Genomic DNA, 26490 nt, shown 5'->3' with positions numbered 1-26490 from the left:
TGGGCTTCAACTTCCCCTCGTTACTTATAAGTTTATTTTTACTTATATGTGTACGTGTTTATTCGCTTTTGACAAGTCACTGGAAAAGTGTCCGAGGTCGATTTACTTTCCCGGGCTAGATATGGGATGTGCATTCAATACATGCTGGCATCTGAGCATCACTGGAGCCTCCCTAAATATCTCGCTGCAGAACCTGCCACAACTGAGGGGCCTGTCAAGAGATTTCTTCACTTGGGTGTTCACCAGTAAAACCCGAAGGAAGCAGAAGACTTCCCGGGATCCGGTTTCTACCGGCCGCCCTCCCGCCGAAGTCCGGTAGGAGTGATGGGCCCAGGAGCGCCGGTTTTCCTTCGCCCCGCCCCGCCCCGCCGGCCTCCCGGTGGATGCCCCGCGCCCACGAGGGGCCTGTACCTGCTGGATCTCCAGCTCCATGTCCGGCTGCTGGCGGCCCAGCAGCTTCATGGGGAAGTTGGTCTGAGGCAGCAGCACCGTGTCGCGGTACTTGCCGCTATTCGGGTTGGTCAGCTGGTTACTGGCCCCGGTGACAGACCGCACTAGAAGCCTCCTCGTCGCCCCTAGCCACCCTAGGCGACAGGGAAGGCGGGGCGGTCCCCAGAAGCCCCGGGCCGAGGCCAGAGCCGCAGGCCCCGGCCCTCGAGGGCGCAGTCCCCAACGCATGGCGGAGCAACCCAGGACGCCCCTTGAGTGCGAGGTCCAGGGTTCCAGCCCAGGCTGGAAGAAGTAAGGACCCCCAAGAATCTGGGCGGGAGTGCGCACGCGCGCGGCAGCACGGAAGGTGAGCAGTCCTGGAATCGGAGAGGATGGAACCACTCCGGGTCTTCGCTGCAGCCGTCGGATCCTAGGGGGCGGGGGGAAAAAGTGTCTAAGCCGATGGTTTTTTTTTTCAATCACAGAGCCTTGATTTTAAAAATGTGTACGTTTACATCCTGGCACACTCCTGGAATCCCAGCGGCTGGGGAAGCTCAGGTAGGAAGATCACGAACTCAAAGCCAACCTCAACAATGGTGAGGCGCTAAGCAACTCACTGAGACTCTGTCTTTAAATAAAATACAGATTAAGGCATAGGGCTGGGGGTGTGGCTCTGTGGTTGAGTGCCCCTGAGTTCAATCCTCGGTCCCCCCCCCCCCCCCCCCCGCAAAAAAAAAAGTATATTTAATACGATATATTTATGCTGTTGCTTTAATATATAATCCATAAAAGTTATTGACAGGCTAATTTCTATTTATACCAAGCCTTAGAAATTTGGTATCTTCTACACAACAGCACATCTTCATTTGATTTAATCACTGGTAAAGCTCTCCATAGACATTACAGTGGCATTAACTCCATTATGGGCAACACTGCTTTAGGGAGAAAACAGTTCCATATAAATATTATCAACAACACTTCAACAAATTGAGGGTCGTGTGCCCCCCCCCACACACACACACACTCCAGGCATGTTGAGGATCAAATTCAGGGCCTCACACATGTTAGGCAAGCACTCTACCACTGAACCACATCCCCAGCCATTATAAATTGAGTTTTAAAGATCTAATTGAAGTGGCTGTTGGTGGAACTCCGTGATAGAGCAGATATTTAACATGTATGAGGCCCTGGGTTCAATCCCCAGCTTGAAAAAATAAAAGAAAAAAAGTTATAATTGTCTTTTACTAGGGACTCTTGGACCACATTGGCCATTTCAGTTACTTACACTACAGGAGTGTGAATGAAGTCTCCTTGGCTTAGTGTGATTTGGCTATCAGCTCTCTCCTAGTTTTTTGTAAGGTAACTTTCCATGATCATACAACCAAGAAGTAGCAGAGATGGAATTCAAGCCCAGTCATCTAGGCTCCAGGGCACTCTGTCTTTGACATGCAGTTCCTATCTGGGATCTATTTTATAACTATAATCTCAAAGAAGCACAAAAATGTATACACATAGAAACTCCTAATTAGCCTCTGCTTTAACAACTTGCTTAATTTAATTATGCTGTTGCCTTGCAAAACCTGTTAAGAGGATGCAACCAACACTTGGAAGATAGCTGTTCTCTAGGATGCCTGCAGACTTCTCTTACCACTTATTGTATGCTTCGAGTAGGTTGTGATTGTCCTTATTCATGCCATTTGTATTTATGCAATTACACATCTTTTTTTTTTTTTTTAATTTTCAAGGTACCAGGGATTGAATCTAGTGTGTCTCCTCCATTCTAGACAAGCACTCTACTATTGAGCTATATCCCCAGCCTCTCTAGTGAGTATTTTAAAAACAGAGATTACGGTTTGTTTCTATTTACAAAAGTTTGAGAGTTACAGAAGAGCACAGGGGAACAAAATTTTAAAATTACTCATTACCACTCTCACAAAATAATTCAATGAATTTTTAGGTAAAATATTGTTTAAATGAAAACTAAGCTGAGAGCTCTGAAGAGTCTAATAAAGGCAAGTCATTAAAAACCTGAACCCAAACAAACTGCTATTAATTTGGTTCAAGCCAAACTGTACCACGTGTGCTGGAAGCCACCTGAAACCAGAAACTACCCTAAAAAGTAGATGCAGCTTTCGCTTTTTTATCTGGAGCTTTTGCACTACAGAGACTTTGCATAAAACACGGATAAGTGGAGTTTTCTGACGGGTCAGGAGCCGGAAGCAGCAATTGAGAAGTGGCTGTTCTGCGCTTGCGCCGAATTTCCCGCATGCTCAGTCGCTGAGGTAGGTTTGCCCTCTGTCCCAGCACGACCTATTGGCTGCACGGAAACGCGGTACTGGACCTACCGAGGGACCTGTGGTTTGGTAACCCAGTTGGGTTACCCCTAGAGCGTCTTTTGTCCGCTGTCCTTGCAAATTTGACAAAGTAAGTGCTCTCCCGGTCCCTGTCACGTGAGAGAGGGGCCTTAGGCAAATCTTGACCCTTAGCTCTACCCCTTTGCACAGATAAGAGGACATTCAAGGAATTTATGTTTAAAAAGAAAAGAAAGTATATGTGAATCAGATTGCTTTTCCGGATATTCCATTTCTGGACCTAGAATCTTGAGTGTCAACATTTTCGTGGGTATTTTTATCGCTCTGTATTGTAGAAACAAGGCAAACCTAGACTTTGAGCTCCTTAGTGCACCCAAATTTAGAAATTCTTACATGTAACACTCAATTTCATTTTAACAGCCAATACTCTCTCAGTTGCCATTTCTACATATTTATAGGTCTCAGTGATTTATTTGGATTTTTCTGGAAATATAATTGCTGGTTCATAAGATGTATACATGTTACTTTTATTGAGGTTCTCCAAGCTCTCCTAAGAGGTTTCATGGCTTTTCATTTTAACCAAAGATGCTCTGGAACATGTTCTTCACATTCTTGAAAACTGGACAAAATTTTTCTTACCTCTTATAATTTTTAAAATAAACGATCATTTCTCATTGTTTTACTTGTGTGGTTTAGGACAGCTCCAAAAGACTGTATTTTGATTAGGAATACATCTGTCATTTTTAGATCCTAATCTTCATATGGTCACTATCTTTATGTTGAATTATTAAAGATCCTCTTCCAGGCTATGAGAAGAAACTGGTCATTTGATTCCTGTTATTTTTTCATCTTTCTGAGCTAGCTCTGTTGGCAACGGTAAGGATTTCTTAAATGGATGAGGGTTAGGTTGATTGCCTTACGTGTTGTAAAACCTTTTTTCATATTTACTCTAAGCCTAAAATGTTATTTAAAGAAAGAACCTTTTGTAATGAACCAGTAAAAAATATGGGAAAAGAACCTGTGCTATGATTCAGGGTCATATTGGGTATCATATTACATCCTTAAGGTTAAAATACTGTTGCAGAAGCTGTAGGAACTTTTTACCCTCAACACTGTCCCATGTCCCTGGTGGATAGCCAAAAATAAGGACAAAAGATTTTAATGATGGCTAGACATTATTATTTGATGCTCACTTACAGGGACAAGTCCTTTGTATATGTAACTCAATAATTACAGCCACTCTGTACTATAGGTAATATTATTATGTACACTTACAAGTTTGGGCACAGAAAAATTAAGTGGTGTTCCCAAGGTCACACATTTAGTGTGTGCCAGAGCTAGGATGTGAACACAGGTAGTTGGGACCAGATTCTGTGCCCTCAACCACTATTTTTAACTAAGCTTTTAGAAAAAGATATGCTCATGGAAGGTAATGTTTTAGGACCCAGAAGATATAAAACTGATAGAGAAAGAAGTACAGTTGTTAATTTGAACTTTTAAAAAGTTAACTTGGGGCTGGGGTTTTAGCTCAGCGGTAGAATGCTCACCTAGCAGGTGCGAGACCCTGGGTTCGATCCTCTGCACCACATAAAAATAAATAAAATAAAGATATGTGTCCAACTACAACTAAAAAATAAAATATTTAAAAAAAAAAGTTAACTTGCCTCTGACTACTTTTGGTCTTGCTCTTAATTCACAGGTAACATCAAAAGATAATTCTAATTTGGGATCTGGTTTAGGGCACAATTTAAAAAGGCTAATAGGAACCTCTTTTATAGAGTTTGTGCTTTGGTAATACTACATTTATCTTTTTTAACAAGAACCAATATTGTATCCATTTATTTTAAAAATATGAGAAAATTATTAGATTGGGGGATAGTAATATATCATTCCTAATTCCTTTTGGACCAGAAGTGGAGTACTTTAGAGAAACAAAGGAAGAAATATTTCCTTTTTTGTCAATAAAAGTGCTTTGTGGAAACTGTTTATAAGTATGTTTTTTTTTTTTATATCAAACCGTACGTTTTTCACGTTAGCTTTAAATGATGGTTCGTAAGTACAGTGTACATTTTGTGAGGAAGGTAGTAGACACCTAAGCCTGAAAGTTTTTCTTTGGAAGAAGAAAACGAAGTGTACTTGGCAAACAGAAGGGAAAGTGCTTTAGTCACACCCAAAGCCTGACAAGGCTCAAATGATTGCTTAACTGGCTCAAAGGTAAGTGATATTTGTGAAAAGTTATAATGCTACCAGATAGTAAGGAAAAATGACCTTCCAATCACAAAGGAAGTCTTTCATAACATGGGAACTGAATAAGATATGGACATGTTAAAATATACTCAATGTTTAAAACATCTAGATAGAATTAATTAATTGCCTGAAGACTACTTTTCCAGCACAGAATATATCAGCTATATGGCTGGCCATTGATATAAAGGAGCAAAAATAAGGCCAATGAAATGTTTATTAAATTATTTCATATGTTTTCTGTTTGTGGTGCTCCTGAATTGGTAATGATCATAGCTAGTTTATTCCATGTATAATATATAGTATGTGAAGAAAATTAATCTAGCCTGATTATGATATAATATGGTAAACAGAATTCATATATTCCACAGAAACCCATTTTATTTTCATCTTAATTCTAGATAGCTATTGGTCACAATATGATATTCATTACCATAAATCAATTTCAATTCCATCTTTTCACTTGTACATTATCTTAATTATCTTAATAATTCTCATAAATAGAATGAGAGTGATAGAAAAAGATGTAAAGGGGTTAAAAGGCACATCAAAATAAGTATTCAGTCAGAAATTTGTAACAGCACAGTGACTTGCTGAATCAAGGTTTGTACTATTTTTTATATATAGTTCCTGTATGCAGAGAATAATAATATGTGGCCTTATGAAATATTGTTGATCCAATTTGATTTAGAAATTACAGAATTTTTGTTCCTTTGTTTCTTTGTTTGTTGCAGTGCTGGATATCAAAACCATGGTCGTGGGTGTGCTAGGCAAGTGCTCTTCCATTGAGCTACATATCCAGCCTGAAAGTTTTTATCTTAGTTTTGTTCTCCATGAACACTCTGAGACAGTGATAGAGGTTTATTAGGGAGTATTCTTTTGATCCCAAGAGTAAGGGAAAGGAAGTAGGAGGGGGCATGTTGAGCTGGATGCAGTCTCAACTGTGAACTCAGTAGTCCTCCCTGGGTACTCAAAAGTTGGGATGACCCTTCAGATTTGGGGTGGCAGCCAGTTGGGTGGGTAGTGGCCTTTAAACCCTCCTGTTGACAAGCTTCAGATGAAGTGACTTTTCTTAGCAGATTAATTCCCAAAGAAAGATGATAGCTAGGGACCATCATCTTAGCAGCTGGGGAAGTAAGCCCTTTGGTCTGAAAGGAATCTGGGTGGTATATCCCAGCATCCAGAGCAGTCACTAAAATTCCAGGACTTGAATTTGTATTTTCAAAAAGGAATATACTTAATCCTACAAGTTGGGGATTTGCTTGCTTGTTTGTTTCCATTTATCTGAGCTAGGGACTTACCTGACACTCATAATTTTTTTTCAGATGATTATCTCACTCGAGTTACGATAATTTTTCTCTTTGTTTGGCTACTGTTGAGGACGGGGTAAACAAAACAGGTTAAATTTCACTCAGTCTCTAAAAGAATATTCATTGAATTTCAGAAAATAATTGTAATAATGTGTAATCCTTAACCTGTTTGTGTGTGATGTTAGGGATCAAATTCAGGGCCTTGCACAGTTGCATGAACATATTGTTCAATGGCAGGTGCCCTACCACTGAGCAATATTCCCAGCCCCCTTCTTCTTCCAAATTACCCCATATATACACTTTAATCCCTTAACCTATTGAAGCCAGTTTAGGTTTAGACATTAGGTTATATTATATCCTGCACAACTCACCAAAATATTAACCCATTAAAGGCAGATGTTACATCTTATACTTTTAGCCCCTGAAACATCTTCCATAGCCTTTGCACATTATATATCTCACACACAAAACTTTTTCACATGCTGAGCCTTTTGGGCCAGTTTTTCATTATAATGTGCTTTGAAATGTCCCATCTGCAGAGAGAAAAAAAATGCTATAGGAAAGAGTTAATGCCGAAATTGAGGTTTTTCCATATCGGTTTGTTTTTTTTTCTTTTTGGTACCAGGGATTGAACTCAGGGGCACTCAACCACTGAGCCACATCCCCAGCTCTATTTTGTATTTTATTTAGACAGGATCTCACTGAGTTGCTTAGCACCTTGCTTTTGCTGAGGCTGGCTTTGAACTCATTATCCTCCTGTCTCAGCCACCCAAACTGCTGGGATTATAGGTATGCACTATCACGCCCTGCCCAAGTCTCTTTAGGTACATATTTATTAAAGAACCTACTCAGTTAAAGTAAGCAATTAATAAATATGCATCCAATTGAATTCAAGTATATAAAACCAATATTTGGCTTTTAAAGTAACAAAGCATTTTTCTTGATTTCCTTTTAGGGAGCATCATGGCTTCGAGTCACACTGTGTTGATGCGGTTGGTAGCTTCAGCGTATTCTATTGCTCAGAAGGCAGGAACTATAGTTAGACGTGTAATTGCTGAAGGAGACCTGGGTATCGTGGAAAAGGTATTGCAAGTCTTATTTCATAGTAGCCTGTATTTGCTCTTTGAGATTTAGCTAAAGAATTTGGACAAACTTTCACAGCTAAAATAATTGATGGTTCCCTTGTGGAAATTCTAGTATCCTTAGCTCAGATGGTCCACGTATCTGCTTTGAAAATGACTCTAGACTTCACCCAAAATCTTTATTTATGTGACTGAGTCTTTTGACCAATGTCCAGCCCTAGGACAAATCCTAATCTGTTACATGCAGAACAATGCAATCTTTAGGAAACTTGATGTGTTTAATAAAATCTGGCATTTAAATAATTGTTCCTTATACTAAGAGCAATACATTTTTCCTTATGGAAAAGACTCAAAAGAAGGTTTGTTGCTAGGCTAAGGTATTGGGATTACAGATTACATGTCTCTAATCCCAATACCTTAGGAACCTAAGGGAGGAGGATCACAAGTTCAAAGCCAGCCTGGCAACTTAAGTGAGACTCTGTCTTAAAATAAAGGGTAACTGGGAACGTAGCTCAGAGGTAGAGGACCCCTGGATTCAATCTCCAGTACCAAAAAAATATGAAAGAAAGAAACCAAAGCTTTTATTTTTACTAGATAATTTTAAACTTAGAAAAATTATTAGAAATTTTATAGTAATATTTGGTTTGTAAGGGAAATGCTACCATGTATGAGTTCCAGTTTGAAATATGCCACAAGATTTAATTATTAGTTCACATTACGTATCTTAAATATAAGTTTCTGTATGCTGTCTTTTCTCTTTAAACATTTAGCATCATCTTTAAGGAAGATTGTGTTATAACTGAAAAAAATCAAAGAATGTAATTTGCAAAAAAAAAAAAGAATGTAATTTTCCATTAGTATTTTAAAAGCTGGATGTGGTGGAACATGCCTGTAGTTCCAGCTACTTGGGAGGCTAAGGCAGGAGAATTGCTGTAGCCCACAAATTTTAGACTAGTCTGGGCAACATAGAAAGACCCTCATTTCAAAACAACAATGCTTTAATAGAATCATAGAAATAAGTTATAATTAAGATACTCATTTAGGATAAGTCAGGCATCTATGTATAGCTGATATTATTTAAAAAACAATAATAACAAATGAGGGACTGGGGATGTATCTCAATAGCAAGTGCTTACCTAGCATGTGCAAGGCCCTGGGTTCTATTCCTTGCACTAAAGAGAGAGCCATATGTATGAATAAAAACCAACTTAAAGGGCAAGGGCTGTAGCTCAGTGGTAAGAGTTTGCCCAGCATGTATGAGGCACTGGGTTCAATCCTCAGCACCACATAAAAATAAATAAAGGCGTGCTGTCCATCTACAAATAAAAAAAAAATTAAAAAAGAAAAGCAACTTAGAAATAAGTTGAAATATGGCCAGGTACAATGCCACACACCTACAGTCCCATTTACTGGGGAAGCTGAAACAGAAGAATGCAAGTTGGAGGCCAGCCTTGGCAATTTAGCAAGACCCTATCTCAAAATAAAAAACAAAAAAGTCTGGGGATGTAGTTCAGAGGTAGAATGTTCCTGGTTTCAATCCCCAGTATAGCAGAAAAGAAAAAAAAAGTTTAGAAATTATAAACTGGGGCTGTAGTACCTTGGTGTACTGTACATACTTAGCAACTATGAGACCCTAGGTTCAATACCTAGCACCTGAAAAAAAAATCAATAAAGTGAAATAAGTCTATTTCCTTTTTTTGATATATTTATGGACCGGACCATACAGACCCAAATATAGGGTATGATTTCAGGGAAATACTTGTTACAGGTTCCATTGTCTATTTTAGAAGATTCAAGTTATTAATAATAGATGATGTCTCCCATTCCCCATCATAAATCACCATTAGATATATTCATAAATAGGCAAATAACATTACCCTACAATTTTAATTCTTGATTCATTTTCAGCCTGGAAAAGTATCCTTGCTGGCAGGATGCAGGATTGCTCCTGACACTGTCCCATTCTCTTTAATCACTCAATTACAGTTTACTGGGAATTGAATCCAGGGACACTTTACCACTGAGCTACCTTCCCAGTTCTTTTTAGTTAGAGATAGGGTCTCTCTAAGTAGCACAGGCTGGCTTCAAAGTTGTAATCCTCCTGCCTCAACTTCCCAAGTCCCTGGAATTACAGGTGTATGCCACTATGCCCAGCCAGTAAAATTTTATTGAATGTATCTTCTCAAAACTTTGGAAGAGGCCACTATAGAAAACACACTTACCAAATTTGTCAATAAAATGACACTGGAAGGGCTGATTGATGTATTGGATCCCATGATAAGTATTCAAAGTAGTTGTGACTTCTGAGAAAAGAGGGCCAAATCCAACAACATATTGTAACAGCAATAATTATAAAATTTTATATTTATGTTGAAGTAATATGGGGTAAATCTGATTCATATTTGTTTGGAAAAAAGGTTTTTGTTGCCACATACAATGTGCACAGCTGCATTCAGAAGGCTTTTCATCTTACTGTTTTCATTTGTGGGGGGGTTTTTTCCTATTAAAAATAGGAAATTGAGAAACATACCAAGCAATAAAGAGACCATCCATCATATAACCATTGCCAATATTCTGGTTCATTTCCTTCTAGATTATCATTTATTTTGTTTCCTTCCTCAGCATCATTTATTTTGTTTAAATTGGTTTTGTGTTGTATAACTTTGTATCCTGAAGCTAAGGAATACTAGAAGTACAGTGTCCAAGTTTGGAAAAAAAAAAAAAAATCTCATTACCCTCAGTACTGTCATTTCTAATACTTTATGTTCACCTGTTTGACACCTTATTTTAAGAGAAACAAAGGTGAAATCAGGCACAAGGTATTCACAATGATGAGGTACAGCATTATGTTAATAGACCAGGAAATATTTATCTTGGAGAAGAAAAGAATTGGGATATATTTTCTCAGATAATTGAATGCAGGGCTGTCAGTGTGTCTCCTCTCTCTCTGTCTCTCCCTCCCCCCACTCACTCTCTCCAGCAGTGGTCTTCAGACTCAATCCATATATAATTAATCTCCAAATTCAACAATTTATTTAAGTAGTTTCGTTTATAAAGTACCTACTGTTGCCTAGCATAGTTCTTTAGAGAATGAAACCTCTTTGTGGGTTCATATTCTAGTAGAATAATACTTTGCATTGAGATAACCAGCAAATCTCAATGTGTCACAAAAGTTATATTCACCGTCACTTGTTAGGTCATTGCAAAGAAGTTTAAAGATTCTGTTCAAGATGATCAGTAAATCTGTATAACCAGTGTTATATAAATTACAGCATGCCATAATTCTCCAAAAGCAAACTTAACAAAGGAGATTGTGGAGTCAATTGCAAAATTTTCCACTGCCTTTCACTAGTATAACTTTCTTACCTATGGGTTGAGTAAGGTACCATAGGTAGGCCATATATTAAATACTACTAGAGTTCATTTTAGATTTTAGAAATAAGAAAGAATTGTGTACACTAGTAAACCTGAGGGGCAGTCATTGAAAAAAATCCCTGTAAGGAACACCTTCCCAGTATTAAAATATATAGTATTTAACTTGGCTTTGAAATGTCATAAGTTTCCTATCTTTTTTTTTTAAATATTTTTTGTTGTAGCTGGACACAGGATCTCTATTTTGTTTATTTAGTTTTTTATGTGGTGCTGGGGAACAAACCCAGTGCCTCATGCATGCTAGGCAAGTGCTTTACCACTGAGCCATAACTCCAGCACTAAGTTTCCTATTTTTAATCTGTTTAAGCCAAAGCTTGATTCTGGAGATCTGTCAACTCACCACCACCCCAAGTACTGTAGCTTAAACCCAGGAGTGCACCACTGAGCTACATTCTCAGACCTTTTTTAGTTTTTGAGACAGGTATTATCAAATTGCCTAAGCTGGCCTTAAACTTGCAATCCTCCTGCCTCAGCCTCTCTAAACATAGAGATTATAAGCATGCAATATCATGTCTGGCCATCTAGAGATCTTATAAAAGAAATTTCTGAATTTTCAAAATAATTTAAAAATACCATTCCAAACTTTACATACTATTGGTCTGGAGATGTAGCCCAGAAGTACAGCGCATGGGTAGCATGTCTGAGGCTCCAGGTTTGTTCCCTAGCGCTGAAAAAAATTCACTTCCACAGTTTACCACTATTAATCCTATGAGAAACAACAAGCTAAGAAACTAGTTGATTCATTTGGTGTTAAGTTCTGCATTTCTAAAAATTGACAGTACAGGGCTGGGGATGTGGCTCAAGCGGTAGCGCACTCGCCTGGCATGCATGCAGCCCAGGTTTGATCCTCAGTACCACATACAAACAAAGATGGTGTGTCCTCCGAGAACTAAAAAATAAATATTAAAAAATTCTCTCTCTCTCTCTCTCTCTCTCTCTCTCTCTCTCTCTCTCTCTCTCTCTCTCTCCCTCTCCCTCTCTCCCTCTCTCCCTCTCCCTCCCTCCCTCCCTCCCTCCCTCTCTCCTCCCTCCTTCCTCCCTCCCTCCCTCCCTCCCTCCCTCTCTCTCTCCTCCCTCCCTCCTCCCTCCCTCCCTCTCTCCTCCCTCTCTCTCTCTCTAAAAAAAAAATTGACAGTACACTATACATTACAAAGACATGCATTTAGGAATTAGAGGACAATTTATTTTACATTAGTTCTGCTAAAGTTTGCATTTTTTGTTACAGACCTCTGCAACAGACCTGCAGACCAAAGCTGACCGACTAGTACAGATGAGCATATGTTCTTCACTGGCACGGAAATTCCCCAAACTAACAATTATAGGGGAAGAGGTAAGAGTTGTCAGGGATATGATATATTTTTAATCTGTGTTTACCATATGGATTTGTAAATGACACTTCAGTGGTTTATATATCACTATTCAAATTTAAGCATTATATCTAGTGCTTTAACACAGAAGTAATTATTCTGTCCTTTGGAAGGAGGATCTGATCTTAAAACATTTTGATTGCTGGGTGCAGTGTCACATGCCTGTAATCCCAGCAACTCAGGAGGCTGAGGCAGGAGGATTGCAAGTTTGAGGCCAGCCTCGTCAAGCAAGCAAGGCCTTTAGCAACTTAGTGAGATACTGTCTCAAAATAAAAAATAAATACAAAGGGTTGGGGATGTAGCTCAGTAGTAAAGCACATCTGAGTTCAATCCTCAGTACCACAGAAAAACATTTTGGTCCATATTTAGGCCAGGTATCTCAATTCTTAGTTATAGAAGACATGGTTACTGTTAAAATACTCAGCATATAAACTAAAGATGAGTAGATCTCAGTGGTATAGTATTTGCCTAGAATGCTTGAAGCCCTGAATTCAGACCCAAAGATAAAAAAGATGAGCAAAGTTCTAGAACTTAGAAATACGATGTTTTTTTTGTTTGTTTGTTTGTTTTAATTAGGCCTCCTTCCACACTTATCCAAAGACCATAATACTTTGAAAGTGAACAAATTGAAATCTCTTATAATTGAGAAAGAATACATTTTTTAAAAAATAAGGTTGTTAAAATATCTTCTCTTTTAAACCCTATTCAGGATAATGAACTTGAGACCATTTAGTTGACTTTGAGAAACATGTTTTCTATTAAATTTGATTTTTTTTTTCAGTGCTAGGGATTGAGCCTAGGACCTTAAGCATTCTAGATGAGTGCTCTACTACAGAGCTACATCTCCAGCACCATGGGTTTGCTTTAAAAGATCTAAATATAATGGTAAACAGAAAGACTAGTAAAAATTGTGACGCTGCATTTCTTTTGTTACTGAGAGTGAACATTAAACAACTTCAGTAACTACTACTGTTATCTCTGCTGCAGGATCTCCCTCCTGAAGAAGTGGATCAAGAGCTGATTGAAGATGGTCAGTGGGAGGAAATATTGAAGCAACCGTGCCCATCACAGTACAGTGCTATTAAAGAGGAAGACGTAAGGCCATCTCAATACTTTAGAGTGTATAAAGTGAAACACTCTATTAGTGTTTCTTGCCATGGTCAAGGAAATAAAATTTGCATGTGAGATAAAAATTTAGTAGTTATAAAATAGGAATAAGAAGGAACTTGAAATCTTTCAGAGCCAAAGTAGAAGTTAACAGGCAATCATATGAAATATCTGACCTTTTTAATTTCTTTTTCTATGTCTCCTTTTTACTCTGAAACAAGAGTATTATATTTGCCTAGGGTGGTCCCAAACTCACAATCCTCCTGCTTCCTGAGTTGCTGGCATTACAGGTGCACACCACCATGCCTGGTTTGAGATAATGATTAAAAATATTTTCAAGGGCTGGAGTTGTGGCTCAGTGGTAGAGTGCTTGCCTGGCATGTGTGAGGCACTGGGTTCAATCCTCAGCACCACATAAAAATATAAACAAATAAAATAAAGTTTAAAAAAAAATACTTTCAGGCTGGGTGAGGTGACATACATGTAATCCCAGCAATTTAGGAAGCTGAGGCAGGAGGATTGCAAGTTCAAGGCCACCTGAATAAGTTAGCAAGACCTGGTTTCAAAACAAAAAACAGAAAGAGCCTGGGATACAGTTCAGTGATAGAGCACTTGCCTGGCATGCATGAGCTCCATATTTAATACCCAATATTACAGAAATAAATAAATAAATAACATAGAAAAAATCTTATTTGTTATTTATTAAATTTAGTAGCAAAACATTTCACTGGTTATTGGTGCTGGAAGAAGACGAAACAATTACTACCTTATGTTACAAGGCCGTAAAAATCATCTTACTTTCTTTCTTTTAATTTTGTTTTTAGTTGTAGATGGACACAATACCTTTGTTTAACTTATTTATTTTTATGTGGTGCTGAGAATCGAACCCAGTGCCTCACAGGTGCCAGGCAAGCGCTTCACCATTGAGCTACAACCCTAGCCCTTCATCTTTCTTTTTATGGTTGTTTAAATTAAATTAATCTGTGACCTCAGATTTAAACACACTTCTTTAGTTTTCTAATTTTAAATCATTTTAAACATGTTTATTGAACACCTAGGTAAGGCAATTTGCTTTGGGCTGTGGAAGATACAAAGAAAATGAAACATGGTGTCTTCCATCAGAAATATGCCATCTCAAGCCAGGTGTAGTGGCACACACCTGCAATCCCAGCAGCTTGGGAGGCTGAGGCAGGAGGATCACAAGCTCAAAGCTAGTCTCAGCAAAGGGAGGCCCTAGGCAAATTAGTGAGATCTGTCTCAAAAAGTAATAAAGGGCTGGGAATGTAACTCAGTGGCTAAGCGACTGACAGTAGGTTCAATCTCCAGCACCAAAGAAAGAAAGAAACATGCTGCCTATCACAAATTCACATCAAGTGTTAGAATTCTAGTAGTAAATGGCAGCATATCCTAAATGATGAAAGTCATAAACATAAAGACTTTATTTTATTGCCAGCTCTATGAACTATTTATTTTTCTTTGGCCTATATGAATGTGTCCTTAAAGTAATCAGACTGTCTTTAAAAAATAATCAGCATTTATATATAAAAATGAGTAGCAGTGATAGAGTGCTTGCCTGGTTCGATCCCCAGCATGGGATGTGGGGTGCTAAAAATAGGGCAGAGCGAAATGCTCAAGGGTAGAGCGAGGCTCTGGGTTCAATCCTTAGCACTGTAATCCCAGCAGTTTGGGATTACTGGGAGAAAAAATAAGAAAAAAAAAATGGGCTGGGGATATAGCTCAATTGGTAGAGTGCTTGCCTAGCATACATAAGACCCTGGGTTCAATCCCCAACACCACAAAAAAAAAAAAAGAAGAAGAATATTAAAAAACTGAATAGCACCCACACATTGTTCAAAACATTTTTGGTGCCACTTTGAATGTTTTTACTGTACCACCTGTCAGTGTTCATGACATTGTTCAAGTGACAGTAATTTTGCAGTTAATTATTTAGTATTATAGATTCTTGAATCAGACTTTTCTCCAGTTTAAATGGACTTCTTCCATGATTCCAAAATCTTTTTTTTTTTTTTTTTTGGTGGTACCGGGTATTGAACTCATGGGCGCTTAACCACTGAGCCACATCCCCAACCCTATTTTTTGTGTTATTTAGAGACAAGGTCTCACTGAGTTGCTTTGCGCCTCACAGTTGCTGAGGCTGGCTTTGAACTCGTGATTCTCCTGTCTCAACCTCCCAAGCAGCTGAGATTACAGGTGTGTGCCACCACACCTGGCATCATTCCAAAATCTTTAGATTTTTTCTGTCACTATCCTAACACTGATATTGGCTTAAGCTTTCCCTAATATAATTTCAAAAATGTAAAATGAGTAGTTTCAATCTTTTTTTGGAATTTTGTATACTTCATTTATATGTATTTTTTCCTTTTTTTTTTTTTTTAAGCTTGTGGTTTGGGTTGATCCTCTGGATGGTACCAAGGAATATACTGAAGGTTGGTATTTTCTTTCTGTATTTCACAGCAGTAAGACTAGGATATAATATTTAGTTGTAAACATTTGATATTTTGTATATTACATAAAAAGCCGCTCGTGGTATTTAATTTTTATCACACATCAATGATTATTAAGACAAAAGGAGGGTTGGGATCAGTGCTGAGAGAGAGAGAGAGAGAAATTCATCTCCTTCAAATACTACTGCCCCATTATCTACCAGCCCCACAAGCCTGAATGTCTCCCAGATGAGAATATCTATCACATTAGATCAGTGTTACCAAAGGAACTATAATGAATCCCCAGCTTTATTGGGGTAGAAAATGATAACAAATTCAGCTCTGCTGTCCTTGTTCTACTACCACCACTATCCCATATACATCTTCTTCATGCTCCCTTCTTCTGAAGGTTTCAAAGATGAGAAAAATTAGAAAGCAGCAAACTGAAAATAAAATTGGCAACATCAAAGTAAGAAGGACTAGGCTTAGAGCCAGAGTTGTAGGCTTTAGCAGATTAGAGTTTTATTTTTGAAGTAGAGTTTTACATAGCTTTTCTTACATTGGTTCTCAGCTCATGGTTTAAAAAAAAGAAAAATTTTCTTGATTACAAGAAAAAAAACCCCTTCATTCTTGGATGAAACATGTCTGTGATGAATGAATCAAGCAGTGTTTTTGTACTGAAACATCTCTATAATCCTTCGAGAAATAAGGAAGCACTATACAGCTTTAATGTGTATAAGAGAATGTAGAAAGTTATTTAAGTCTTGATTCCCACCTCCCAAATTTTGATTCACTCGATACCTCTGGGAAAAGGCTTAAGAATCGTATTGTAAAAAATATATCAGTTAATTTTAGAACTGCTTGATAGTCTATGGACCCCCTCTTTAGGAAACCTTGCTTTAGAGGTTTGAAATGGAAGTCTAGAGAATAATTTAGGAGTACACAGTGATTCATCAGGTAAGAATGAGTTGAATAATGGTAGAAGAAGGATAGAGGAATGTAATGATAATGGCTGTGGAGTTGTGGCTGCTTCATTTAATTGTTTTACAATTTGTACTAATGAGACATAGTTATCAATTCAGTTAAATGTCCATAGACCCTATTTCCATCACTGGCCAGCTATCTTATAATTAGTGCATTTTGCCATAAATAGGATTGATAATGGAAGTCATTGCACATTCCTTATCTTTACTGAAAAATAACTTGCAGCAATTGATGTATTGATGATGAGTCATAACATGAGAAAGATATGACTGATATTTCTTTTTTATAGGTCTTCTTGACAATGTAACAGTTCTTATTGGAATTGCCTATGAAGGAAAAGCCATAGCAGGCATTATTAACCAACCATATTACAACTACCAGGTATAGCTATAAGTGATACAGAAATATTATATTACATAAATAGAGAGTTATGATTCCAGATGTCATTTAATCCAGTGGTTTCTAGCTTGGTTGCATAGGCAGTCATCTGGGGAACTTTTTAAAGTACAGATTTCCCAGGTCATACCCTAACCTCTGGGGGCATTGGTACCAGGAATGTATAAATATGTATATATGTATACATAGACATACTATATGCATTACATTTTTTATGTACTTGTGATTCAAGTGCAGAAGTTTGAGAATTACTGATATAGTTCTTGATTATTGTGGTCATCAAGATACCTGACTTACAGGTCTCTTGAAGCCTATTAAAGAAATGAAGCATTTCAACCTAGAGAAGATGCTAGCCACATTGCTTTCTAAGTAATATGTGCTTTTTAGGCACAGTGCCTAAATTACAGTCAACATTGACAACAACTGAATGTGCTCTTGCACTCTTTTTCTCTTATTTCATCTCTTTAATCTGCTTTTGACTTTCTAGTACACTCCAAAGAAATTGTCTTCCTTAGAAAGAGGAAACTAGTTTAATTTCAAACCAAAAATTTATCATTAAATCACTTTACATCTTAAAGGAAATTATTGAGATAAAATAAGGTATTAAATGTGACCTTGATAGAACTTTGAGGAAACAAAGTAACCAGACTGGGTACTATTACTTCTGAATTTCTGATTTAAGAGCAGGATTAATCTTTACTTCTAATATGAATTTGTTTTTTCCTGCTATTTGTATAAATTTGATTTATAATCATACATTTCTTAGAACATACCATTTAAGCCTCTCACTGAATTGATTATGTGTCCATTAATTTCTTATAATATGGCTTTGATATTTATACAGTATTATATGCAGATATGGCTTGTTATTTTTATATAAACTTTAAGTCAATACTATTACTTAAAAGAGGGGCCTTTAATTCATAGAAAACCTTATAATGCATGGAATCTTTCATCAAAAATAAAGAGCTAAATGCTTAGGAATTGTTAATTTTTATCCCTTCTTTCTGAGATTCGAAAATTGTATTCATTTTCCACAGAACAATGAAAAGCAGAAGTTAAGGGAACACAAGAATGAAGCAAAGGTGAGAAAAATAGTTAGGGTTTTGGTTTCACTAGAAGGTAGAAAAGAGATAGGCACTCTGGTCCCGTAGGTAGTTATTGTATATCCCATGTACCAGTTCATTTTCTCCTGTTCAGCATCTTCTGTTCCTTACCTCTCCCCTTGCCACATTCCCTTCTTACACTCTGTCCTCTTTTTCTTCTTGTTTGCTTATGCTTTAACATTTGCTGCAACAAATGGAAGTTGAAAAGTTGTTCAGCCATGTTGATGGTATTCAAGGCTGAATATTCCATTTTACATAATCATTGTCATAATAGCCAAATTTATCAAGAGCTTAAGGGCTTACAGTATGCTGCGAGGCTCAAGCATTATCTCTTTTAATACTCACTGCAACCCTTTAAGGAAGAGAAAACTGAGGCAATTACCTTACCACTGTCATCTAATTGGTAAATGGCAGAGCTGGTTTTCAAAGACAGGTCCAAGCCTTACTAATATTCCATATTGCTTTCTTGAGCTAGATGAAAGACTTAATTCAAACTTTATTATGCTTCAACAGGCACTAAAGCCAATAGGCATGTAAAGGGAGCAGCATGGCATGGTGCAAAGAAACCCAGTCAATCTTTTGTCAGAGCTAGCTTCTTAACCATTATGAATCTTAACTCATCTGTGAGGTGAAATGCCACCCTTTATTACCCTCTGAAAATTAGTGTGGGGACTTTGAAGGAAAGAGTTAATGAGAAACTGTGAGAGCAGGAGCTCAGAGGAAGGCCAGCTGGCTGCATCATGGACTGCATGAATTTCACTAGGTCACCAGTTTCTTTGTACCCAACCTCTTTGTCTGCATATTCATTGATAGCAGTTGTATGACTTTTTAGGGAGCAGAATATTTGTGTCTAGCTAGGCACAGAATTAGTGTCAATGAGCAAGCTAAAGCTTAATGGGTACCAAGAGCCACCACAGGGTCCATGTGTACTTTTCACATGCCAAGCCCCTCCTGCAGTGTAGGCTCAAGAGGGAACAGCAGATGCATACACACACATATTGAGCACCAGTACTTCTTTATTGGTTCCTTTGTTGCCCCATTACAGAGAGCATTGTCAAAAGTCAGCCTCTTTGGAGATTGCCTCACCCTTCCAGCATCTTATCTGTTCCCAAGGCAGTTCATTTCCAAGGACCAGAAATGGTCACTGCAGGAGTATAAAGGCCTAGAATTTCATTCCAATTTGGAGCAGCCCTGAAGAACTATTCTAGCTCCAGAGCTTTCCACAGGGTTTGCAGAAGATATTGTTGGGCTGCAGCATAGCTCACTTTTGGTTTTGTTTTGTTGTGGTGCTGGGGATTGAACCGAGGGCCTTGTGAATGCAAGGCAAGCACTCTACCAACTGAGCTATATCCGCAGCCCTATAGCTCGCTTTTTGCCATCTGCACATACCTGCTTCTTTCTACAGGTATTGTTCCTACGAACCCATCTTGACATTTATCCAACTCGGAATTCACTTCCCAAAGAACCCATGGTGTATAATAAATTTATTTTACTCCAACAACACCCCATGTACTACTTAAGGACAAATAAGATGATACATATGAAAACACTTGTGATGAGTAAACCCAGACAGTATAATGTAGTGAATATCACCAGCTCTGATTAGTTCAGTAGCATGTGCCTGTAGTCCAGTTACCTGGGAGGAACCTGAGGCAGAAGGATCATATGAGCTCAGGAGTTCAAGAGCAGCCTGAGTAATATAGCATAGCAGGACCTTTTCTCAAAAAAGAAAAGAAAAAAAGCACAGATGAGACAGATGAATTCAGTTTGATTATGAGTTCACTTTGATCATGAACTTCCTAGAGTCCACAGTCAAATTACTTAATGATTCCCAATCTCTTTTCTATCTTTTAAGTAAGTATAATAATACCAAGTTCATAGGGTTGCTTTGAGGCTTGGATGAGATAATACCTGTTACGAATTTAGTGTGGTGCCTGGTACATGCTTCATGTTGATTAAGATAAAATTTCTGTAATGTATATCTACTATACTAGTATCATTTTTAAAAAATATTTTTAGTTGTAGATGGACACAGTACCTTTATTTTGCTTATTTAGTTTTATGTGGTGCTGGGGATTGAACCCTGGGCCTCACTCATGCTAGGCAAGTGCTCTATCACTGAGCTACAACCCCAATCCTAGTATCATATTTTAATAACTTTGGATTAATTATTTTATATATCAGTTTTACTTTCCATGTAATACAGGTTATGTTTTTCATGTGAAATGTATACTTTTTAACATTGTAGTTGAAAATTGAGCTCTGCAAAGGAAAATATGAATTCTAAGACTGCATTATCTTTGTCATTTTACCAGTATAATTGTCAGTAAAATCTTAACCCTGACCCCATTATATATGGCTGTTCTTCAGTATCAGCCTATTCAGTTGCTTTCTCTATAGTAGCAAAATCCATTCTTGCCAGAGTAACATGATCCTTACTGTTTCTTGAATACTGAATAGTAGTAGTCAATACATAATCAATACATAGTGTTTATTTTCCGGAAGACTTCAGTACCTTTTGAAAACAGGTATTTCCAATACAGCCAAAAGATCTTTGGATGATTCAGAGAGAGTAATCAGTATGTGATGTTTCCTTTCCTGAAGACTCTGGGAATAACCAGAAGTTCCCTAGTACTTTGAAACTGTTAACCAAAACAACATTGGGAATAACCAGCACATTATGTCAGGAAAATTTTTTTGTCAATGATATTGTTGTACTTTATAACATTAATTGTGTTTCATTTTTATAATGAAATATCCTATATTCTAAATATTCTAACCTTAATTAAATGTAACTAAATATTTCATTTATGACTAATGTGTTTCTCCAAATGACTAAGATTTGTTGTTTCTTCACTCATTTACATAGGCAGGACCAGATGCTGTGTTGGGGAGGACAATCTGGGGAGTTTTAGGTTTAGGTGCCTTTGGGTTTCAGCTGAAAGAAGTCCCTGCCGGGAAACACATTATCACAACTACCAGATCCCATAGCAACAAGTTGGTTACAGACTGTGTTTCTGCTATGAACCCTGATGATGTGCTGCGAGTAGGAGGAGCAGGAAATAAGGTATGAAAAAGATCTGTCATCTGCTCTGGAATTCAACTGAATCATTGATGGAAATACTGAATTCTTTTAACATGTGAAAAAGAGTTTAAAGAGAAGGGATTAAAGATTATAATTTGCCACTAAAAGCACATTCAGCAACATTTACATTTTTAAAGATTTTAGGTTCAAGTCTTTTTCATATCAGAGTCCAGGATTATTAAGTGATATATAGGAACCCATGCCTCTTACCAAGGACCCTCCTTGATGATTTCCTAGACCTTTCTTCTGCCGACCCTAGGGACATTCTTGTCTGTACCCTTCCTGTCTACTTCCCCCATTCTTTCACTCTAGGCTTCCAACCTTCTGAGAGAATTGTGAAATGGGACACAGTTTGACCTACATTGTTAGCCCTGATCTCTTCTCATCTGATTATCCCTAGATATCATCATGACATCCCTCAGGTATCTTGAATTCAACATGTCCAATTTCACCTTATTCTCTTTTTAACCACACCCAGATATGCTCCTCTCCTTATTTGCAGTCTGGTTAATGCCACCATCATTTTCTTGATTGCTTTACCCAGACGTATCAGTCTTGTCCTACCCATACAATTCTTCCCTACTGTCTTGTCTTGTTTTGTCCTCTCAGCTGCCAGCACCGTAGTTGAAATCTCTTGTCATCACAAGAGCTGCTATAATAGCTCCCTGAGTGATCTCTGTTAATCTATTCTTTACAAATGCTACTGGAGCAATTTAAAAATGCAAAACTTCTCCCTGTCCCAAATGCTTAGATGGTTCCCCATCACAACAGTTAAGATCCAAACTTAATAACAGAGTGAAAGCCTGCTATTTCCTGGCTCCTGTATCTCGAGCCTCATCTCGTGTCATCCTGCAATTCATACGTCAGCTCTAATGATACTGAACTACATTACTTAAGCAATAGTGTGTGCATTTCACACATGTGTACATAACACAGGAAAGGCAAATAATATTTATTGAACTGAATGGAATTCATTTTTTTTTTGCCTGTGCTTTAGAAGCAATGTTCAAAGTGAAAATATATTCCCCATATTCACTGAATAATAATGACAAATATGTTTCCCCTTTGCCCCTAACTTTTGTAATCACCAAAGCCCATCATCTCTTTTATTCCCAAGGAGCACCTTTCTTCTAAGAAGCATCAATTTCTCATCCTGCACATCTCTACCTTTCTCCTGTGGGGGGAGGGGGGAATCTTGTTGGGCAGTTCTCAACTTTTTTACATTAAGAGAATTTAAGGAAAGCTACAGCCCTCTCCTATCAAAAAACAAACAAACTGGTATATATAATGTTAGACTTAATCTATAATGTTAGTCTTGCAACATTTGTTGAATGAAAGAAAACCTTTTACTCAAAAGCCTACAACTAGTTGAAATGTGTGAAGGTATTCATAAACAGTTCTGAAAGACATTTGGTACTCTTGTGTCCACTGAGATTTTCCTCATTCTGGTCCTCAGTCTGGTCCTTTATCTGAATATTTGAAGTCTGAGTTTTTTATTAATAATTATTTTACAGAATAACCAAAAAAGTCAATTAAAACTTGATAGCAAATTGCCGTTTAGAGTTGTGAAAGTTATCAGCAACCTCAGTTTTATATGCGCATTTTAGGAAATATTGGAATAACTACTTACAAGTTTGTGTTTTGGTAATGGAAATAGCAACATATTTGATCCTGACGACCTGTGAAAGTACTTGTTAGACTAGTGAACACTGCACATCTGTTAGACCTTACTACAATTTTTGCATTATGGTACTGCTTGATATTTCTTTATCCTTTACTTAATCATGGTCAATTTTTAGACGTTTTAAAAAATTTTATATTTTTAATGATATATATTGCTTTTCTAGTAAGAAAAAAAACATTGAATATAAAGAAAAGTTTATTTTCTCTAACTTGAAATATGGAGATTGTTCAGATGGTCTGTCTGTAGCTTTTATGATTGGTTTTCCCCCTTCAAATTGTCATATATTATCATATATCTATGATAATATTATCATACTTCCTCATAATACTTGTGTCATTTAAGCCTGCTAAAGACTTTAACCTCAGCCCAACAAGGGAATTGATGAAGTATCCTTGATAGAAGAAAGAAATCTTTCTTATTTGTATCTCAGTCATTTCATGCTTGAGGGATAATTGTTATTTTTAACCTCACAGATCATTCAGCTGATCGAAGGCAAAGCTTCTGCTTATGTATTTGCAAGCCCTGGATGTAAGAAATGGGACACTTGTGCTCCCGAAGTTATCTTACATGCTGTGGGAGGTTAGTCTGTTTTATTTTGGAGAATTCTAGTTTTTATATTATGCTGAAACATGATATTTTAATAATATTACTTTACCTAGACTCTTAGGATATAAGAGTTAGAGGGAAACTTAGAGATTATCCAGTCCAAAACCTAATTCGTAGGTGAATAAGTAGATGGTCAGCAAATTTATTATTCTGGAATTTATTGTCTCTTTCGCAGACGTGGATCTTCATACAGTTAATTTAACCCTAATCTTGTGGTTTTAATGCTTTCTTCCCTTGAAAAATAATGTGTTCATCATTTTGACATGACCTCACTTAGTTTATCTTAAGCTATAAATGGTGAATATCTCAGTACCAGTTCTAAATATCACAGAATTTTTAAAAATCTTACTGAAAATATATGACAAATATATACACAGTAAGATGATTTTTTTCAATTTCAAATAAACATCAGAAGTAAGCAGTGCATTTGAAAATTCCTGTCAGGAACAAAGCATGTTAATGTACTCCTATAATCCCTGTACTCGGGAGACTAAGGCAGGAGGGTCTCCAGCTCAAGGCCAGCTTGGGTAATATAGTGAGAACCTGCCTTTGAATAAATAAACAAATAAAAATAAGTCCTTGTCTGAGACTGGAGCTGTAGCTAATAGTAGAACATGTGCTTAGCATATGTGAGGACCTGGGTTCCATCCCCAGCACCACAAACAAACAAACAAACAAAAACCCTGTTAGATTTTTTTTTAAATGACAATAAGCAAAGATTTTATTCTGTTGTTTCTCCTAATATATTACTTTATCCATACATTATTAACATGTGATGAAGTTAAATTGAACTTTGTCAATAAATAAATAAATAAATAGTACTTTGTTTTGGTCCATACATTTAGAATGCAAAATGAAACTTTTCATAAAATACAATTGTATTAATCCTTCACCTAAATTTTCATCAGATAAAGCATAAATAATAAATAATAGGATGAAAACATTTTCACAAATGTGAATGGTGGTAATGGAGTATAACAATAGGAAAAATAATCACTTGAGAAGAGAAATTAATCAAGAAATAGAATTTTGGCCAGGCATGGTGGCACACACCTATAATCCCAGTGGCTTGGGAGGCTGAGGCAAGAGAATCTCAAGTTCAAAGCTAGTCTCAGTGATTTAGCAAGACCCTGACCAATTTAGCTAGATCCTGTCTCAAAAAATAAAAAGGGCTGGGATGTAGATTAGTGGCTAAATGCCCCTGGGTTCAATCCTTAGTACCAAATATAAATACATACACACACATTTATATATATATATATATATATATATATATATATATATATATATATATATAAAAATAAAACTTGGGGGAGGAGGTATAGCTTAGTGGTAGAGTTCATACTTAGCATGTGTGAACACCTAGGTTCAATCCCCAACTCCAGAAAAAATATAAAGCGAAAAAAGAAATACAAGTTGAAAATACTAAATGAAATTTTGATCTTAAAAAAAATATATTTTTAATCTTTTTAGTTAAAATTTCTCTATAGTCACAAATTAAATTAAAAACTTTACCTTTGGTCTAGGGTTGTAGCCCAGTGGTACAGCATTTGCCATGCACATGGGAGGCTCTGGGTTCAATCCTTAGCACCACATAAAAATAAATAAGTAAAATAAAATAAAGGTATTATGTATATATACAACTAAAAAAAATAAAAATGTTTAAAGAAAAGGAAAAAATTTCACATTTGCTCTGTGTGGTGGAGCATGCCTGTAGTCCCAGCAGCTCAAGAAGCTGAGGCAGGAGAATGGCAAATTCAAGGCCAGCATGTGCTACTTAGCCTGTCTCAAAATAAAAATTTTAAAAAGGGCTGGGAGGTAGTTCAGTGGTAGGGTGCTTACCTGGCACACTGGAGTTTTGTCTTCAGTATTTCAAGGGAAAAATAAATAAACTAGAGGGGCTTGGGAATGTAGCTCAGTGGTAGAGTATATATCTAGCATATGCCAGGCCCTGAGTTCAATGCTTAACGCTTCCCCCCCCCCAAAAAAAAAATTCTGTAAGTATCATGATCCAATCATCTGTTAACATTGTATTGCTGTTTTTTCTGTAGGCAAGTTAACCGATATCCATGGAAATGCCCTTCAGTACAATAAGGAAGTGAAGCATATGAACTCCGCAGGGGTCCTGGCCACACTGAGGAATTATGACTACTATGCGAGCCGAGTTCCAGAATCTGTTAAAAATGCACTTGTTCCTTAAAGAAAATTTTCATTTTTTTAGCCCAAAGGACTTGTTTCTCAAAACAGTACATTTCAAAAACTGATTGAATGGAATTAGTATTCTACCTTTATTCATCATTGATCAGTGATTTATAGTAGTTACTTAAAGATAGAAAATGGGGTTAAAGAATTTCGTTTTATTGGAGTCTAATACTACTTTGTCTTAGGCATGTAATAAATTTTGTGTGTCCTTTTTCCTGTTTAACAAAATCAGGGAGTCAGGCACAGTGATGCATAACCTGTAGTCCCAACTACTTGGGGAATCTGAGGCCAAAGGATCAAATTGCATGAATGAAGGAATTTGAGGACAGCCTGGGCTACAAAGCATAATCCTGTCTCCAAAAAAATAAAAATGAAGAAAGGAATCTAGCTTGATTAGTCAACTGGACCAATTTTTACATCTGGAAAATGTATAAACTCAATATATTTCTTTTTATGTGGAGATATGAAAAAAAAAAAGTTTAGTCCTGACTGACTAAGCCATTTGTGTAATCAACATTCCTATCTTATAAACCAGATTTCTTTAGGGCACAGAACCTTAATTGTTCAAAGATTTCTCTCTTATTTTTCATAGTAGTTTTGAAGGTGTTCCTACTTCAATTGTGAATACATATAATGTTATTATGTACATTGATGAAACATTTATGGGAAAAGTTTCTTTAAAATAAATTATTTAATCCTA

General features: G+C 37.1%; 2 protein-coding genes across 10 annotated transcripts in view; one reads left to right on the top strand and one right to left on the bottom strand.

Annotated features, from left to right (window-relative positions):
- The window catches only part of Iars2 (isoleucyl-tRNA synthetase 2, mitochondrial), a 53578-nt gene extending 52900 nt beyond the window's left edge, over positions 1–678 (bottom strand). The window contains exon 1 of the mRNA XM_005335862.3: positions 412–678. Coding sequence (XP_005335919.2) covers positions 412–678 — 267 coding nt within the window. The remainder of the gene's footprint in view (positions 1–411) is intronic.
- On the top strand, positions 656–26490 carry Bpnt1 (3'(2'), 5'-bisphosphate nucleotidase 1). Of its 9 annotated transcripts, none has more exons than XM_078022843.1 (12): positions 656–796; positions 915–987; positions 2175–2253; positions 7251–7378; positions 12035–12139; positions 13164–13271; positions 15682–15730; positions 17001–17092; positions 18148–18192; positions 21083–21280; positions 23456–23561; positions 25640–26490. In XM_078022843.1, the coding sequence occupies exons 4-12, from the start codon at positions 7259–7261 to the stop codon at positions 25786–25788; spliced, it is 972 nt and encodes a 323-aa protein (XP_077878969.1). In that variant the 5' UTR covers positions 656–796; positions 915–987; positions 2175–2253; positions 7251–7258; the 3' UTR covers positions 25789–26490. The 9 variants fall into 9 exon arrangements, with proteins under 9 accessions (XP_077878969.1, XP_077878970.1, XP_013218615.1 ...); XM_078022844.1 differs by lacking the exon at positions 656–796 and adding an exon at positions 2594–2711 and having other exon boundaries at positions 897–987; XM_013363161.4 differs by lacking the exon at positions 656–796 and having other exon boundaries at positions 897–987.

The sequence above is a fragment of the Ictidomys tridecemlineatus genome, chromosome 10, assembly GCF_052094955.1.
Source record: "Ictidomys tridecemlineatus isolate mIctTri1 chromosome 10, mIctTri1.hap1, whole genome shotgun sequence".
NCBI classification, from domain to species: domain Eukaryota; kingdom Metazoa; phylum Chordata; class Mammalia; order Rodentia; family Sciuridae; genus Ictidomys; species Ictidomys tridecemlineatus.
Note: the sequence above shows the minus strand (reverse complement) of the source record. Positions and strands in the feature narration are given on the sequence as shown.